The sequence below is a fragment of the Periplaneta americana genome, chromosome 6 (genome assembly GCF_040183065.1).
Source record: "Periplaneta americana isolate PAMFEO1 chromosome 6, P.americana_PAMFEO1_priV1, whole genome shotgun sequence".
Taxonomy (NCBI): domain Eukaryota; kingdom Metazoa; phylum Arthropoda; class Insecta; order Blattodea; family Blattidae; genus Periplaneta; species Periplaneta americana.
The window spans coordinates 170358383-170374653 of NC_091122.1; the positions used below are offsets into that span (position 1 = coordinate 170358383).

Here is a 16271-nt window from a genome sequence, read left to right on the forward strand (position 1 = left end):
TCCTGGCCCAGGTCGATTGCATTTAAGTGTGCTTAAATGCGACAGGCTCATGCCAGTAGATTTACTGGCATGTAAAAGAACTCCCGAGGGACAAAATTCCAGCACACCGGCGATGCTGATATAACCTCTGCAGTTGCGAGCGTCGTTAAATAAACCATAATTTTAATTTCCTTCCAAGCAAGTCTGCACCTGCTATGCTGTGGATGCTGAAGTCGCTTTCATTATCCTGTAACATAGACAACATTTCTCCCATAAATCCATAGGTTTACAAATGCAAATTACAAAAACATGGAGAAAAGTATATTCTATTATCCATGTGCTAAAAAGGATAAATGTTCATCTTCCTTCTTGTTTAAAAAAACTCCCTTGTGCAGACGCTTGTATTGCCCTATTTTGACTATGCCGACATTTTATTGACTGACCTTTCCAGCAACAACAAAACAAAACTTCAACATTTTCATAATGTGTGTGTGTGCGTTTTGTAAGCAATGTTCGCAAATATATTACCCCAACCCTGGAAGCAAGAGTTGGCTTAAACTAGATAAGAAAAGAAATTTACATTCTTTTCGAAATCTTGAACTCTTCTATTTGTTCGTACTTGTCGTCTCGCTTCACTCACCTTTCTTCCCACCATAATCTGAACACACGCTCTCGTCATGAAACAATACTAACAATACCATACCATCGCACCTCCTTATACTCATCCTCTTTCACAATAGCCCTCCAAGACTCTGGAATTCGCTACCTGCCAGCATCAGGGACTGTCGAAATAAAACTGAATTCAAATGCAAACTTACTAGGCACTTGGTCAGTAATTGAGACTTGTTCAGACATGGCTTATTGTAAATAGTTCTCTTATTCTATCACAAAATATTTCAATATCCGGTAATTTCATCACTATATAATTTTTTTATTCTAGGTTTAATTTGTACTTCGGTTAAAAAAAAAAAATCTTTCTTTGTTCTGAACTTCTACAATACTCTAGCCTTTATCAATCAGGTAATCTTTTCGACTTGGATTTATATTGTAATTGCATTCTTCATATTGTAGTTGTAATCCTCTAGTAGAGGGGAAGAGAAAAAGCAACTGTCTTACTTGTGGATTATCATCTTACAGAAGACAATGAATTTTAAAAGAAACGAGGGCATAACCACGAGAAGAAACAGAAAGGAGAAGTACAACTTGATAACGTCCATCAGATAACCAGTGGCACCATCTCCTGCGGGTACTGTTCTATTTTATTTACAGCATGTAAACATGTTATTGACCTGAGATGAAAAGCTCATGACACTGACCGACAATTCAAAAGTATTTCCTGTGCTACACTGAATGATAATTGGAAACTAGCTAATTTTGGATATTATTAAATGATATAATAAAAAAATGTACCTAATTTTTTAAAAACTTTATCTAGTAATTATTTACTTCAGCAATACAGCTGTGCAAGTGGTGCATTTTTTTTTGTGACTTGGCATTGTTTAACATGTAACTAATCTAAACAAGGGGAAAAATGACGTAACTAAGGGAAAAAGTGAGGTAACAAAGAGTGAAAGAGTAATACAAAGATTAACATGAACAATCTAATATGGTGACGCTGAAGGTCAAGGATGTATAAAACACGTCGTGAATTAAAATAACGAACTTTACGAAATAAACAATTCCAGAGAGTGAGAGATAGTCTAAACTAAAGCATTGCTGGATGGAAGTCACACAGGAAGTAGTGGAGAAATAATGGATAGGAATGGTATCGATGAAGTAAATAAATACGCTTTTTCTATCTTACATTATGAGAAATCTATTGTCTACAGGCGAAATTAAATCAAAATTAATTTCTTCTTAGATCATTCAAATATTCAACTTGCAGTCCATTTCCCGAATTGCATTTTATCCAATTCATGACACTAAATCCATGTTTTCATTCACTACTAGACACGACACTTAAAATATTCCACAGAAATCAACAAAATTAAGAATTCTTCAAATTATTTATTTGCCAGTAAGTAGTTTAACAGATCAGTACAAATGAGAGAGCCTTTTCTAATCAGCTTTCAAACTCACTATCAATACCACATTATGTCTCCCTTCAAGCCAAACAGCAGTATGTTTTCTTCTATCATTAAAAATAGCTGTGTTATTCAGGTGGCCTGTTTTAAGTGTCTCACCCAGTGTGAGCGGGATAAGGATTTACAGATGTATTTACAATTTCAGCTCAACTCAAACCAAGAAATGGATTCGGAACACCTCAAAATCTGCGCTTCTGTGGCTGACCATGATAATATCTTTGAAAAATATTGGAGTGCAAGAGGTCAAATGACTTTATTGTCAAACGCCTGGCATTAGAAAACAACAATTTCAGCTCAAAACTTCTTTAGTGGATTGCTTAGCTGGAACTGCAATTTTTGTTTTTAGTGGTGTACTCTTTTATACAGTTCATAACTTCTTTTTTTTTTCAACAGATACCATTCCTTTTCCTCTCATTCAAATTTGAGAACAAGAATACCGGCAAACATAACCGTTTAAAGTAAAGAATAAAATTGAATGTAAAACATGAAACAACTGATTCACAGCATACAACTCATCAACTATACGTTCAGTGAATGCTTGCAGCACAGGATTGGAGGTAAACATATCCACCCTCTCGCTCTGCAACTGTGTTGTTATACCTACCGTACCAACTAAGCACGGGCATACGTTCAAACACTGGCAGCACCAATCAAATTGAAGGCAAGGGGTAGTGGGCAGGTTGTCTAATTTTTCTTCTCAATAAAAATGGATGGAAAATATGACAGATCACTCAGTACATACTTCGGACTTAAATCACAATACAGGCCTACACTGAAACTGCAAGCACATACATGTTCACCATCTACGAACACCTAATAAAAATAAAAGTATAAGTCCGGGCTCTGATCCTTATTTATATTATAGGGCTTACTTATGGCTTTTAGAGAACCTAGAGGTTCATTGCTGCCCTCACATAAGTCTACTATCAGTCCCTATCTGAGCAAGATTAATCCAGTCTCTACTATCAAATACATTTTAATATTATCCTCCCATCTACGTCTCGGCCTTCCCGCAGCTCTTTTTTCCTCGGGTCTTCCAACTAACACTCTATATGCATTTCTGGATTCGCCCATGAGTGCTACATGCTCTGCCCATCTCAAACGTCTGAATTTAATGTTCCTAATTATGTCAGGTAAAGAATGCAATGTGTGCAGTTCTGCGTTGTGTAACTAACTTTCTCTATTCTCATGTACCTTCATCCCTTTTAGCCCCAAATATTTTCCTAAGCTCCTTATTCACGAACACTCTTAACCTCTGTCCTTTCTCAAAGCGAGAGTGCAAGTTTCACAACCATACAGAACAACCAGTAATATAGCCTAACTGTTTTATAAATTCTAACTAAGTTTTTTTAAGAGCAGGTTGGATGACAAAAGCTTCTCAACTAAATAATAACAGGCATTTCCGATATTTATTCTCTGTTTAATTTCCTCCCGAGTGTCACTTATATTCATTACTGTTGCTCCAAGATATTTGAATTTTTCTACCTCTTCAAAGGATAAATTTCTGATTATTATGTTTCCAATTTGTACAATGTTCTGGTCACGGGACATTATCACATACTTATTATAAGGCTATATAGGTACATAAATTGTCATTCCTGTAAAGAGTAAAAATTCACAAATACGACACTTGCATCCTTATTTACAGTACTTTAAGTCTTCAATTCTGAGAAACATTTTCTACAAAATCGCATACAAATGGCTTCTGCCAGAATGTGTACACAAACTCGTGGACTGTCCACTGGTAAGCATTTCCCACAGTTATCACATGTGAATGGCTTCCAAACCGTGTGTGTGAGAATATAAATGTTCCCTGAGAGATACAGAACCTGAAAAACATTTTCCACAGTACACACATTTAAATGGCTTCTCGTCCGAATGAGTACGTAGATGTAATCTAACACTCGACAGTTGAGAGAAACATTTGCCACAGATTTCGCATTTGAAGGGTTTTTCCCCAGTGTGAGTGCGTAAATGTACTTTGAGATTGCCCAATTCTGAAAAACACTTCGCACATACATCGCATTTGTACGGTTTTTCACCAGTGTGAGTGCGTAAATGTACTTTGAGGTTGCCCAATTCTGAAAAACACTTCGCACACACATCGCATTTGTACGGTTTTTCACCTGTATGCGTGCGAGCATGAACATTAAGATTTCCAGACTCCGAGAAATGTCTTCCACAACTACTGCATTTAAATGGTTTTTCACCTACGTGTAAGCGGACATGCATTCTAAAACTGTGAAGAGTCCGTAAGACTTTGCCACAAATATGACACTGCAACGAACTTCTGTAAGTGCGTCTCCGAGACTGTGATTGCAATTTTTTATTTCTTCTCAGCAACTGACTGTGAATCTGGGGATCAACTGTACTTTCACAGACAGACGTCACTGAGGTATCACCATCTTCAGGATTTGTGTGCTTCACTTGTATTGTTTCATTCTCATCAGTATTCAAAATGCTGCAATAATCAAAAGCTTCCATCAGTGGAAGTTGTGACCCTTATGACAACTTAATAAATCAACATTCCTATAAAATAAAACAATGAAAAAAAGGTCAGAATACGACATACAATATCAGGTCAAGGAATTCAGTCTTTCGTGATGCATTAAGAAGCCACATGTCTACTGCTAAAATGATAAATTAGTGTATAAACCAAATTCCGGAAGACATAATTACATCTGCCTATGTATGTATGTGTATGAGTCATTCTCGAATTTCGCAGCAATTCCTGTCCATGACAAGTATCATTACTATGTTTCACATTTACTATATAAATTAAATTTTAAAATAATCAGTAGAACTCAAAGAACAATTGGGACAACATTTTAATTGTGCTTCAAAGTATTATAATATATTTAAATGATTTCCATAAACTAATTGAAGTACTTGTAAATATAAATCCAGTTGTTCATTGATTTTAGACAGGCCTTTGACTCAATTAACAGGAACTATATATTTGATGCCCTTAGAATTGCAATATATCAGTCCCCTAACTGCCCATTGTGCAACTCAAACCAAGAAATGGATTCGGAACACCTCAAAATCTGTGCTTCAGTGGCCGACCATGATAATATCTTTGAAAAATATTGGAGTGCAAGAGGTCAAATGACTTTATTGTCAAACGCCTGGCATTAGAAAACAACACGTCAAATATAAAAAACATTATTCATTTCGAGGGCCCATGCGTGCATTCTCAAGATTGTAGGGACAGAATTTTATTAATTTCGTTTTTATATAATTCCTAAATTCGAGAGAATTTTTTGTATATTTGATGTCATCAGGCAAACTATTGTAGATTTTGATACCAAAGACCATATAGGTTCTGCTAGTGTTTGTAAGATGGTGTGCTGGAATAGTTAAACTATTTTTGTTACGAGTATCGTAGGTATGGAAGTCACAATTTTGGTGAAAATTAGACAGGTTTTTATAAATTAGTTGTAAAACATTGAAAATATATAAACCATAAATAGTAAGAATATTATATTGTAAAAAATGTTCCCTACAAGAGGTCCTACTGTCAACGCCCGCTATGCATCTGACAATACTCTTTTGAGCAATAAATATATCATTCAGCATGGTTCCAGATCCCCAAAAACAAATACCATATAAAGCCTTGACTCGACGTGTGCGAAATAATAAGACATTAATACATTGTGATTTATTATCGTCCTCAAAATTCTGATTTGATAACAAATGCTATTGAGTTTAGAAATTAAACTTGTGCAATGGGATTTCCAAGACAAACAATCATCAAATGTAACGCCCAATCATGCACTTCTGAAAGAGAGAGTTTGACAATTCATAAAATGCTTTTTAATAAAAAAGAAACTTTACTCATATTGCAATGCTCATTTTTTCCTTTTCCAAGAGGCAGTGACACAATGGTAGTGGTAGTGGTTGTGGTGGTGATGGTCGTAGTAGTAGTAGTAGTAGTAGTAGTAGTAGTAATAGTGACAGTAGCAGTAGTAGTAGCAGCAGCAGCAATAGTGTTTTATTCACCACTTCCAGCATCCAATGTGGGTGAGAGACCAACATATTTTGCCTGGAGCTTCCGAACAGGGATAGTTCTTTTACGTGCCATCAATCTATGACACAAACCTTTTAGTACTGCTTCCCATCTATAGGAAATTTTATCAATCACAAATTTCGAGACATAGTACCACATTAAACTCACCTCTCAGTCAAGATTTTATCATCATCTGTCCCTATTTCCTGTTTCAGCTTCTCTTTCACTGTTCCAAAGGCACACAACTCTGTCTGAAAAAGAAGAGAAAACGAAATTGTGGGATGAGACAAAATTAACAGAAAACTAAACAGTCGATTTTCTATGTTGGAAATCTTAAAATAAATCCTATCGGAAAAAAAAAAAAAAAAAAAAAAAAAAAAATAAGAGTGACATCATTGAAGGAATGGCAATTTTGGAAAGAGAAATACAACTGTTAAGGGATTTCGGTATTATACAACGTAATTGCGGTGAGAGAGGAAATTAGTTACGGCCTGTGACAACAGAAAGATTAGATTTTCGGAATTCAGTTATAAACTAAACAAAACTAGCTGTAGCACATTCAAGATAAGCTTCAGTATGTTCATATGTCAAAATGAATATAAATAAGTTTTTAATTAAAAAAAAAATACAACGTAGCTTATTAGTACCTGTAGCAATTTACACAATGGCCGACACTGATATTTATTACTTTCATTGTTTTGTCTGTATTGATACTAAGCACAGTTTTTTAAGCTGCATAAAAGTAAATAACTTTTATATATGCAGAACATTTCATTATGTTTCATTTCATTTTGCAGAAATCTGAAGCCTCTCCCACGGTAGAGTCAGAAAAAAAATCTGACCTTATGGAAGATACAACAAACCCTGTTCATCGAAATAACATGACGTTCTACTAAACATTTTGCACACATGTAAGGAATTTAAGAATACAGCAAATGCCAGAGGCATCACTTAATTCATCAATAGGAAAAGATAAAACGTTTTAAGGCTTCAAACAAACTAAAAGTAAATAAAAGTGAAATTGTGTGTCTAATAGTGATGGGTCCAACCGGCTCTTAGGAGCGAGCTAGCTCGTCAGCTCATGCTCCCAAGAGAGAGTCGTTCAAAAGAGTCAGTTCATTCACGAGCTGGTCAATAGCTCCTTCGTTCGCGAGCTGGTTGCCAGCTCTTTCGTTCGCGAGCTGGCTGCTAGCTCATTCGTTCACGAGAGCTAGACAGCTCGCGAACGACATCGTTCAAGAGCTGGTTGCGTAACATATCGAAACTGTCAATAATAGTCTAATCTATGACATTAGGAATCAGAAGGATAAAGGGGATAATCGTATTATGTTAAACAAAATAGATGAAAAAACAAAGCCTGCAACATAAACGTTATAATGTTATACGTATATTTTTCTACACACACATCAGCAGACAGAAAGCCGCGTAATATTAGTTCCACATCCGTCCACTACTGGCGTATGGCGCGGTCTCATCTTCTCTGTCTTTCTCAAAGTAATATGATCATGCAGTGAAGGCCATTGGTTATTCGAGAGCGGGAGTCGTGAAACGAGCTGTGAGCTGTTTGAGAGTCGCAAGCTGAAGGAGCTGGAAGTGCCTCGCGAACGACCAGCTCTCAACAAGCGAGCTAGCTCGTTACTAGCTCGAAGGAGGGAGTCGTTCAAAAGAGTTCGTTTGCGAAAGACCCATCACTAGTGTCTAAGTACAATAATTTCCCATAGACATTCAACAGTTTTGTCCCTGGGTTATCAAAAGTGTACATATTGATTTCTTTTTAATTTGAACACAGATGAATTCTTTGCTTAACATTAGAAAATATTACGATAAAAAAACAACGAAATTAATATACTGTTGTTCCAATTCGAGACACTTGACAATGAAGTTTCGCACTCCAGAATTTTTGTATGACGTCATCCTACTGTAGCAATGAAGTGCATCTTTTGACATGTTCCATGTTCATCTCTTCATTTGCATTACACAATACATAGGCAGTCATATGGGATATTTCTATTCTGCACAGATGACACACTAAACAACGAACCGTTATGAACTTGAGCATCGCAACACCAGATTTACATGACCCTTTGGGGATTATTTCAGGGTCAGTCAATAAAATTTCCCAGGTTTTACCTTTTATTCCATCTGAACTTTGTTTTTGGGCAGGTCTGAATTTACTTTTGATTAGTTGTTTTATACAATAAAATTAATATTCAAAATTTTGTTAATGACTGTTATACGCTGGAAGGCACTGCAGGTACATTTATATAAAGGAAGTGTCAATGACGAACAAAATACAAATTACATGTAGGAAGGAGAAGAGCTAGTACACCTCAAGAATTCTAATCACCTCAGCTTCACACTTCACCGTAGGAGAGTTACTTGGCCCTGGAGTTTCCCCAACTTCAATCTTTGATGTGTGATCAAAGCAGTGGTCCCCACATTCAGTCATTATTTCAGTCACATGGAGAGCCAATGAATTCCCATCCTGAAGAAGACAGAGAAGTCATTAAAGAGTGAATCTATTCAGGGTAATTCCATTTGTGACAGACACGACAAATGACTCTCTACAAAAATATAAAGATTTATTTCTACTTCAACATAACATTAGCAGACTTTTAAACTATATCAGATACAGTGCATGTACACAGCTACACTTTCATGTAAGGAGCAAGTATCAATCTCTATTTATTACAGATATCTAAGTACAAGTAATGTTGCGACAGACACGACAGAAAAAGGAACACAAATTAAAGGGAAGTCCAACAATGTACTATATCTTCCAATATTAGCAACTTCTTTTGTTAGTACTATAATCATAGAAAGGTAGAATATCCTTCCTTAATATGCTACAGATAGTTTTTCATTTGAAACATTTATGAAGTATATATTAAGCCCTATTCTCGTGACAGACACGACATACAAACTGCGACAGACACTACATATTCCAAATATGATTTACAAAATTACATGCATTTGCAAATTAAAGAACATCATTATCAAACTAGATATGTTGAAAATTTAGTTTAAGCCTATTATCAAACTGTGGCTCTGGTAGAATTTTTATAACCTGGTCTTTGTCAATATCAGCCTCATCACCAATAGCAGGCGAAAAGAATTTCTTGGACTTCCTCTCATGCCGAAGGAATTTTACATGAAGTGTATCGTCCTTGTCATATGTCTTCACTTCCAAACATATTCAGTTCACAGTGCTGCCAGCATATGATTTATGCAAAAATACGGCCAATTATCTTTGATTTCATAAAATATAGACATTAAAGTCTCTGGTATAGCATTCAAGAATTGTCTAGAACCACTTTGAGAAAATGGCAATTTGGTTGACATAATTATGGAATTACCCTTCAGCTATTTACAAGGCGAGTTCAAGTGTTACAGGAATTACTGTGCTTGAACAGATAAATTACACCAGTCAACAAGGTTTTCTATAACATGGGTGAGAATAACTAATTTATCATAATTTGTATGTTCTGATTAAGGGGGTTATGGCTAAAATTTCAATTTCCTACATTTTTCAAGCTACGTCCCCAATCTTTTGTATACATAATCGATAATTATGTGGTGAAGTTTCATTTCTGCGAGTAAATTAGTTTCTGAGTTATTAACAAAACTATTTTGAAAAATTAGCACATTTCAAATTGAGATGGACAAGGCATGTAGCACGTATGGGCGAATCCAGAAATGCATATACTGTACTCCAACCACGAGAAAGTCTCCAGGGAATGAGAGGGAGCGGGGTGATGCTGTGAATGAATGTTGATGTCATAAGATGTCATAAGATCACACACGTGGGTACTCGTATCTCTATTGGCTAAGTCTTACAGCACAAACAATAACACTGATATACACATTTTTATTCTACCCTAGTTACAAAATTAGATCAAGGTTAATCTCCTGGTCTTCTAATCCCTCTATACAGGAAATAACATATGGAGGAGAGCGCATGATTTTTAAACTGACGTTATAACGGTAATATTATCTATCTACTTCGCTCCAACAGATGACACAATAGTAAGCACATTCCTTCCACGGTTTATCTCCTGGTTGGAGAAAAGTAGTGTTAGTTAGGAGGCCAGAGAGAAAAAGACCTTTGGAGAGACCGAGACATAGATGAGAGGATAATATGAAAATCGATTTGAGGAAGGTGGGATATAATGGTAGAGACTGGATTGATCTTGCTCAGAACAGGAAGCGATGTCGGGCTTATGTGAGGACGGTAATGAACCTCCAGATTCCTTAAAAACCATTTGTAAGTAAGGTTATTTCAAAATGAAATGTGTCTCTCAATATTTTAGTAAAATATTTGAAATTTTTTTTTTGCGAGACCAGTGGCATATTTTGAAAAACATAATGCATTAGTTTTCTTATACCTTTATTACAAAAGGGGGAAAAAAATTATAACCACTGCATACCTAAAAATAGAAATTCCCATTGCCACTAAAAATATTTCATTTTTTATTTATAGAATATTTATTTAATCATAAAACCCATAAGCTATTCTGTTTACCACAATATATAGAACAAGCAGTAAAAATTTTATGTTCCTATCATCAAAATTGTAAAAGCCTTTACATTTCGAACCTGACGAAATGTACTGAAAAAAAAAAAAGTGTGAGAAAACAGCTTATAAAATTTGCATGGAATTGAAGTTCAAGGGTGCAGCCATTTATAGCTATATTGCGTAATTTTTATGCTTTCAAGCGGCACAGAGCATTGAAACTTGCTCAACATATAAATAAGAGATTGCTGATTCATTTTTTACAAGAAAACGAAAGTGCGATTTTTGACTGAAAATGACGAAAATTTAACCTGTCACCTCCCCCTTAAAATCCGCACGTCTATTTGAGTCTTGAAAGCAAGAAATAGAATGAATCAAACAACAATCCCAAGACAAATCCTGCACTATGTACCTCATGGCATATACCGGCTAAATAATGGATTGAGTCTGCAACAGACCACATGGTCTAAAGCCTGTTTAGTAAATGATCATCAGATGATGGTATGCTGATTAACAGGGAAAGGATTTATATGTAAATACATATTTACTTATAAAGCTAATATAATTTATATTTTGCATTATCTTTATGTTTCACAATGTGTAGGGTTGAAAAATCCTACTTTTATTTTCCATATTTTTCCATATTTTAGAGTTTAGTACATATTTTCGTTAATTTCCATATATTTTCCATATTTCATATAAAACAGTCCATATTATATTAGGTTTAACAATAAAACAAAACAAAATTCCATTAACTTTTAAAAATACATTTCAACAATAGAGATTTAAACACATGTTCAGTAATCCCTTTAACATCAGAGTTATTTGAAAATTAGCAGTCCTATCAACAATGGGAAAGTAAGTTACAAAACTGTATTAATTTAATTTAAAATTTTTAACAGACTTCAGTTGTGCAGCTCAACAGTTAAATGCCAGTCAGAGTACACATAGGTTCAGTTTTGTAAATCATACTATAAAGACGGTAAATATGCCAAAATTACGTCATTCAGTCAATTTAAAATCAAAACTAACAAGTTACATTTCAGAATTTAAAGAAGATGGTTTATCAACTGACAATAAAATATTATTTTGTAATTTGTGTCAGTGTGCAGTATCATCTACACAAAAGTTCCTGGTGCAACAACACATTACAACTAGTAAACATCAGGCCAACAAACAACTAAATTCCAAGCAGAGACAATTGTTTTTAACACAACCAACAACATCGAATGTAAGATCTGAGTTTAACATCGACCTGTGCCGTTCTCTCATCTCTGCTGATATTCCTCTCTACAAACTAAAGAATAAGGTCTTCAGGGAATTCCTTGAAAAATATACTCAACATACAATCCCGGATGAGTCAACACTTAGGAAGACGTATGCTCCATCCATCTACGATGAGACAATACAGAAGATAAGAGATGAAATTAAAGATAGTTCAATTTGGGTTTCCATTGATGAGACTCCCGACAAAGAAGGTAGACTTGTTGGTAATGTAGTTATCGGTTTGTTAAGTGAACAATATTCTGAACGAATTCTTTTACATTGTGATGTTCTAGAAAAGTGCAATAACAAAACTATAGTTAAACTGTTCAACGAAGCTATGGGTATCCTGTGGCCAAAGGGTATTATGTACGATAATGTGTTATTCTTTATTAGCGATGCTGCCCCTTATATGGTCAAAGCTGGACAAGCATTATCTGTTGTATATCCTAAATTGACTCATTTTACTTGTGTGGCGCATGCATTTCATCGTGTGGCAGAAGTGGTCAGAGACAATTTCCCTAAAGTAGATTTGTTGATTTCATCAGTGAAAAAAGTATTTCTCAAAGCTCCCAGTAGAGTTAACGTGTTGAAAGAAATGTACCCTGAAATTCCATTGCCACCAAAGCCAATTTTAACTAGATGGGGTACATGGCTAGAAGCAGTTGAATATTATACCGAACATATAGACTCTATTAACAATGTTCTCCTTGCATTGGACTCTGAAGATGCAGTCTCAATTGATACTGCGAAAACAGTTACCTGTGACATAAGTGTGAAGAATGACTTAGCTCACATTCAGCATACATTTTCATGCATCATAAAAACGCTCAAAAGTCTCCAAAATAGGCACCTTTCACTATCTGAAAGTTTTGAAATTATAAATAGTACTGTGGAACAACTGAATCGTGGTAGAGGTAAAGTTGCAGATGCAGTAAGAGCTAAGGTGGACACTGTACTTTCAAAAAACCCTGGATATGAAGAACTACGAAAGGTTGTTGCTGTGATGAGTGGTGAATCAACAGTGAAGATTAACTTGGACTTATCCCCAGCAGACATTGTGAAATTGAATTATGTACCAGTTACTTCTTGTGACGTCGAACGCTCTTTTAGTCAGTATAAATCTATCCTCAGAGACAATAGAAGAAGATTCACTTTTCAGCACTTGAAAGAAATGTTTGTAACCTATTGTTATGGTAACAGACAATAAAAATTGTGTTTTGTTGAAACTACATTGGAAGATAAGGTACGTCCATTATATTTTTTGTTTAGTTTGATTAAAATGTACCAATATTTAACGTACATAGTCATTTTTTTATAATTTTAAGTCCATATTTAATTCCATATTTTGGTAAAAATCCATATTTAATTCCATATTTTGGTAAAAATAACTACATATATATTTACATATTTCATATATTTTTAGTCCATATAAATCCGTTCCCTGCTGATTAAGAATATGACACATACTGTACCATTTTTTTAAAAACTTATATTTTATAGTCAGTGAATATTATAAATAGGCCTATGTGGTAAAAACTAATCCTACATCGCACTAGGTTGTTGTTGTTTTCTAATGCCAGGCGTTTGACAATAAAGTCATTTGACCTCTTGCACTCCAATATTTTTAAAGATATTATCATGATCAGCCACTGAAGCACAGATTTTGAGGTGTTCCGAATCCATACATCATACTAGGTTCTTTGTGGTTCTTACACACAACTATGCAGCATTTCCATTCTTTCAAGTGGCAGTTCAAAATATACTCTCACTTTTGTGAATTGGATGAGCACTACTCCACAACGTGGTTTATTGTTTTATTACTCTTATTATTTGGTTGCATGGGGGTGGGGGGAGATAGTGTAACCGGTGATTATGAGTAGTGGGAAAGGAAATACAGTTATTATCTTTTGAGACAATAAAAATAAACATTTTAGCAGTTAGTATAACTTAGCTTGTGAAAGTTTCGTCTGCCGTATTATTATTTTTCAGTAATGTAATAATGAGTTGCAAACATAATTCGTGTAAAAGTTTTCCAAATCATTTTTGTTATCTTTTGTTATGTTTGTAGCCAATTTGACTTATCCTTGAAATAACAATGCAGTTCAATTATTTACTTTTTACTCGGTTATTTAACAATGCTGCATCAACTACAGTAGAACCCCTCTAATCCGAACATGACAAAATAAAAACAGGAGAGAGAGATACGAAGGAGAAAAAAAAAAAAAAAAAAAAAAAAAAAAAGAGGGCATTTCCCCAGACGGGATAAATAAGAATCAAAGATATAAAAAATGTGATAGCCATTAATGATGTTGATTATGACATTACTTAATATGATATACTATTATACTATGTCGCATGTACGAAAAATAGATAGTAAAGCCTTTCAATTTACCGCTGAAAAATGTTTCTTCTCTTCTAAATTTGCTGTATCAATTGAGGGCAAGTCCAAAGGGTCGACTTCTGGTTCTATCTTGATCACATCCATCACAACTTAAAGAAGATCTGTGTGTCGGCTGAAGAGAAATCTTCTCTTCCAACATATGCAAATCATGCAATTCAACTAAATAACTTTCAAACACCAGAGGAACTCAATTCAATTGGATGGAATTCTGAGCTCTTCTGATCACATTATACTGTTTAGTGTTTTGACAGTGAGATCAAGAATGCCGTGATCAGATCACGCATTGACGTACGAACTTTTTATGAGTCTTGAAGCTCCTTGCAGCTCGACTCAGAAAACTGCGTATACAGAATACCCCGAGATAAGCAAAGAGCACTCTCTCCATACTCTTCTTTTCCTTGTGTGCGCTTAGCTATGTTGCAAGGACTACTGATTTTGCAGTATAAAAACTGCCTTTCCTCACGAAATGTGACCTAGGCACTGCTGAAAATCGAAAAACGAGACAAATCTCCTAATTTTATCATTTGTATTGTATTGTATTTATTCCTTCCCTGTACAATCTATTACAGATTATAGGTTCGTCATTAGATACAAACACAAAATACTGTGAATTTTATTAGTAACAACAATGTAATTTATTCGTCACAACAATAATTCCTTTCTACAATTCACCTTAAACGCTCTCGTCAACAATTGGATCTTCACTCAACACAGTATTCGTTATAGCACTCCACCGACGACAATGACAATTTACTTGGACTATTACGCACAACAATGAACTGTTAATCTTAACTAATATTTACAAAGCACTATTTACAAATCAGAACTATCGGTTCTCAGTTCACAGTTCTTCTATCTCAGTCACTCGAGTTCACAGTATCTCGAACCACAGACCTTCAGAGACAGTTCACTGTACTCGAACTCGGGTCCCTCCAACTGCGGTCCACTGCACTCGAACTCAGGTCCCTCCAACTGCGGTCCACTGCACTCGAACTCAGGCCTTCGGATGCTGACGCAGATGCGGACGCACACTCGAGTCGAACTCTGGCTTGCTTGCTCTGGCTTACTCACTGACGGAATAACTGAAAACTCTACTCTAGTTCGCTGGCGCTTCTTCTTTTATAGCAAAATCATAGTTGCGAGAACCTTCTACAGGTGTGTAGAGAATTATCTGGATATCTCCACTTCGACGCATTTTCTGGAAGGGTCGAGAAGGTCCATTCCCCCTTACTCCGCATGCAGCAGTTGCGCGTGCACTCTCCCCTCGTCGCGTGGGCCTTTGCCTTTCCCCTCGTCGCGCCGTCCCTCATGCTTCATGAAGCCCGCGCGATATGCTCTCTCTCGCGGGACGCTGGTCGTGAGTTCGAATCTCACGTCGCTGTCACAATACAAACTAAAAAAAAAAAAAAAAAAAAAAAAAAACCGCGCGCGCGCGCGCGCACACACACACACAAAAAAGATTTCTAGTATGAATTTAACTTTAACACTCTTAAGTTTTCCTAAGAATAGTAAAACTGCCAAAAGACACAATAAATCACAAGATATATAATACATTTTCCGTTTGCAAGACATTAAATAAATAAATTAACATAGATTAGGTAAGAACAAGATAGTCCTACATTATTATCAATATTGTTTGGAGAAAAAATTATGTGCAACAGTAATGAAGGTAGGTATTTTGCTTTATAGCTTTAATGCAAGAAATCAGTGATTTTGAACAGCATGGACTGGAGCAGAATAGTTTTTACCCTGGTTTTGAAACCTTCATAATTTAAATGTTTAATATCCCCAGGTATCTTGTTATATAATGAGATACCTGTATGAGAAGTACTATTGAGACTTTTGGTAATAGTATGACAGTTTATATGCAAGTTGTTGGCAGTTCTTGTGTTATGGTTGTGAGTTTCAGAGTTCCTTTTAAAATAGTTAAGATTCTTATGTATAAAGCAAACAGATTCTAGGATGTAGATGCAGTGGAGTGGTAAAATATTTAATTCTTGAAAAATTTCTTTGGAGTGT

At 35.4% G+C, this 16271-nt stretch overlaps 1 protein-coding gene across 6 annotated transcripts; it reads right to left on the reverse strand.

Annotated features, from left to right (window-relative positions):
- Nucleotides 1-92: 92 nt before the first annotated feature.
- Nucleotides 93-14514, reverse strand: LOC138702039 (zinc finger protein 664-like). Of its 6 annotated transcripts, none has more exons than XM_069829548.1 (4): nt 14244-14510; nt 8402-8557; nt 6241-6323; nt 93-226 (listed from the first exon to the last, which is right to left on the reverse strand). In XM_069829548.1, the coding sequence occupies exons 1-4, from the start codon at nt 14334-14336 to the stop codon at nt 193-195; spliced, it is 366 nt and encodes a 121-aa protein (XP_069685649.1). In that variant the 5' UTR covers nt 14337-14510; the 3' UTR covers nt 93-192. The 6 variants fall into 6 exon arrangements, with proteins under 6 accessions (XP_069685649.1, XP_069685650.1, XP_069685645.1 ...); XM_069829549.1 differs by having other exon boundaries at nt 8420-8557; nt 14244-14508; XM_069829544.1 differs by lacking the exon at nt 93-226 and adding an exon at nt 2365-4524 and having other exon boundaries at nt 14244-14506.
- Between the last annotated feature and the right edge of the window lie 1757 nt (nt 14515-16271).

What these genes read in the sequence shown, in the direction of transcription:
- LOC138702039 (XM_069829544.1), bottom strand. Translation starts at nt 14,336, where the DNA reads ATGGATGTGATCAAGATAGAACCAGAAGTCGACCCTTTGGACTTGCCC. An exon ending in AGAAGAAACATTTTTCAGCG is followed by an intron (nt 8,558 to 14,243) that starts GTAAATTGAAAG and finishes TGTCTTCTTCAG; the next exon opens with GATGGGAATTCATTGGCTCT. An exon ending in GATAAAATCTTGACTGAGAG is followed by an intron (nt 4,525 to 6,240) that starts GTGAGTTTAATG and finishes TGATTATTGCAG; the next exon opens with CATTTTGAATACTGATGAGA.